The sequence below is a fragment of the Cryptosporidium andersoni genome (assembly GCF_001865355.1).
Source record: "Cryptosporidium andersoni isolate 30847 chromosome Unknown contig_183, whole genome shotgun sequence".
NCBI lineage: Eukaryota > Apicomplexa > Conoidasida > Eucoccidiorida > Cryptosporidiidae > Cryptosporidium > Cryptosporidium andersoni.
In genome coordinates, this window is record NW_027122822.1 from 1 (window position 1) to 3355 (window position 3355).

The following is a 3355-nucleotide window of genomic DNA, read 5'->3' on the forward strand; positions in this document are numbered from 1 at the left end:
TCAACACAAACTCCAGGTTCACTACAAACTCCAGATTTATCTCAAGGTCTAGATTTTTTTGAAGTAACTGTCACAGATGTTCAAGATTTTCCAAAATCTTTGATTTGCCATTTCTTAATAGGTGTCAATGAAATGGATTTGTTTGTAGGTAATCCAAAATTTCTTAAAACAGAGCTATGGTTTCGTCATAAAGGACTAGATATGAGATATTTTGGACTTTGGCATTTATTATTTGATTTTTTTTATGACAATAAAAAACCTCAAGATGAATTTGAGCTTGCAGTTTCTAAAGTTTCTACACAAATGTCTGGTATAAGAAGAAGAGCATATCCATATGATCCACCTACAGTTCATAAGGGTAGGCATTGTCAACATGTATTCAAAGTGCTAAAAATTCAAAAATGCAAAAATACTCTTAATTTTATGATTTACTTGATCTCATTAACATATGGACTAAGTAGTTATATTCAGAAAGCTATTCTTTTACTATTTGTTCTACTTTGTACCCATTCCACACTTTTTGGTCTGAACATGAGAGAAAGAGTTGAGAAGTTTCTTAATAATCAAGATCTCAGGAACCTTCTACTTACTGAATCACATGAATCATTGAGACGGTATATTACTCAATGTAGTAATGAATCTCCAAATTTATTTAGTGGAAGGGACTCAAGTTTAGTATCACATAACTTATCAATACCATTCATATTTCTTATCAGTTCACCACAAGGATTTGGAAATTTAAGTTGTTTAGTAATGATAGAATTATATAGATCCGGAGTTTCCGATCGTCTTGAATTTCCGTTATTTTTACTTTTTTTATTACCTAGAATGCAATCTGCAGATTTATCTCTTTTACTTCTATACTTATTAATGGAAGCTTCTTTATTTGAAGGATCCTATCATACTGGTATACGTAGTTTTTTTACTAGTTCTGCGCATAGGGAAAGATCATTACAAAAAATCACAGCAAATTTTGGTGTAAATTTAGATGGTTTTTTGGATGGATTTCTAGATTGCATATTAAAATATAGAAGTGAATTTTTACCAGGTGCAGAAGAACTTAATTTACCAGAAGCCAGGAGATATGTTGCATCAGCTAGAAGTAGAAATTGAGTTATACTATTTGTTTAGAACTAAATATATATTTTGAATTAAATAGAATCTCAACAAATTTTGGTTTAAAGTTAAGTGATTTTTTACAATGGATTTCTAGGCCGTACAGTAGAATACGAATATGTTATCAGGTACCAGGAGGTATATCAAATCAATTGAAGGTAAAAATTGAGTTGTATTATCTGTTTATACCTAAATATGGATTTTGAATATTATTTTAATATCGAAATTTTTGATGTTCTGACTTAATGGACTAGTGATGCCACCTTAAGTAATAAAATTTATTTGTTTATTTCATTTTAAATGTTATTTCTCAAGATATTAGTGTTTAAAAGTTTTTAGAAAAATTAATAATTTTGTCGGTAATACTTTGTAGTTAGATTGATTTATTTTTAGATAAGCTAGATAAAATAAAAAGGAGTTTTAATGTTTAATTTAGTATGATCTATTATTTTATTAAGTTGAAATTAAGAAATTTACAATTTATACGCTATTTTAATAAGATACTAAAATTAATGTCTAAGATATATACTTATCAATATATAATTTATATTGTCTTGAATGTGTAATTAAACTAATAAGGTGTATTTATACAACACAAACTTTAATCAATCATAAAATAAATCTTACTAGAAAAAATATTTATATTCTAATATATCTAAGCTTATAAACATTTAGTAATTAAATTATATATTATCCTGTGAAAAAATATAATGTATTATTTATTGGAATACTCGGATTTACTTATAAAGTGATTATTAAAAATAATTATATTTAAATGAAAATTACACTAAAATATCACTTTGTACTATGTGAAGACGACTCTGTATTATTATTACATTATTAAATTATATAATAATGAAGTCAATTACATTTATATTCAAAATATTCCTAATATCTGAATACTTAGCTAAATATACAAAGGATGATAATTTTCAAAACTTTTTAAGTGTGTTCAAACCAAAGTAGAAATATTAATATTTAGAGACAATTTAAATTACATGAATGGAAAAAAAAATAAAAATATTAAAAGTGAATATTTGGATAAATAATCATCTATTTCTTTATATTTATATATAGATTTAATACTTAAAGGAATTATGATTTTATAAAATTAGTTTCTTCTGAAGTGAGAAAAAAAATATTTGGAATCATTATATATTTCCCTAAAAATACCCCTCTAGATAATTTTCATGAATATACGATGGATCAAATAGGAAAATAATCATGCAATAATTCTTGTGATGAATTTTTTAGTATATTATTCTATTATTAATCTTAGTTTTGAGTTATTAAACTATTTTATGCTAAGTCATGCTTACTTAAAATATTGACATACCTATGGAAACTAAATTAAAGAATTATAGAAATGTTGTGAATATTAGGAATATATTAACTAAAGAAGAAAGTTCATTAATTTCAAATTTTATAAGTGAGAGTATAGAATGTGTACCTGATTACAAATAAAAGCTTCAAAATTATCACGAGTATTCATTATAGATACAATTTTGAATTGAGTTCAATATCTATTGAGATCTTTCAATAATTTAATTCTATTATTCTAATAATTATAATATCAAAGTGTAATTAATTTTAATTTATTTTTTATTTCGATGGGATTTTCAGTAGATGCAGTTTTAGCAACAATCCAACTTAATATTACAAATAAATCAGGAAAAATAAAGATGGGTATTACTAAATTTTAAATAATAGGGAAATTAGATATAAATTACTAAATAGTTTTGTTTATCTTTAGAAAATTAAAGTAAATTTTGATGTGTTTGATATAGGTGTATACATGTTTAGATGATATCGATATCCCGGAAAATGGATACTAAGAATAACGACAGATTACCAAATTTCTAGAATATTAAAACAAAATAAAAAAAAGTGAGTTCATAGTATTTTTTTATTGAATATAATTTATACTGTTATGTTTGTATTATTTCAATATAATTTAGATATATGGTTTTAATATGGCTCATAAGTATATTTAATAAGATACTTAATAATTAATACATTAATATATAATATGTATTTAAAGTTATGTTTATTTATATAAAATTTCTTAATATTAGACTATATTCTAAATATGTTTTATAAAATAAGTTATACATATAATTTAACTTAAATTTTTTTCTCCTGTAATAATTTAATAGTGACAATAGGAAATTATGTAATCAACTATATATTCTAAAAAAAAATTAATTACAAATTATGATTTAATTAAATTAAAAAAAAC

The 3355-nt window shown here is 23.2% G+C and overlaps 1 protein-coding gene across 1 annotated transcript; it reads left to right on the plus strand.

The window, feature by feature from the left end:
- Window positions 1–132: 132 nt before the first annotated feature.
- Window positions 133–1113, plus strand: cand_017340 (uncharacterized protein; the record flags this gene model as incomplete). The annotated part of the gene is made up of 1 exon (XM_067211968.1): window positions 133–1113. One exon carries the CDS (start codon window positions 133–135, stop codon window positions 1111–1113), a length of 981 nt encoding a protein of 326 aa, XP_067069296.1.
- Window positions 1114–3355: the final 2242 nt, after the last annotated feature.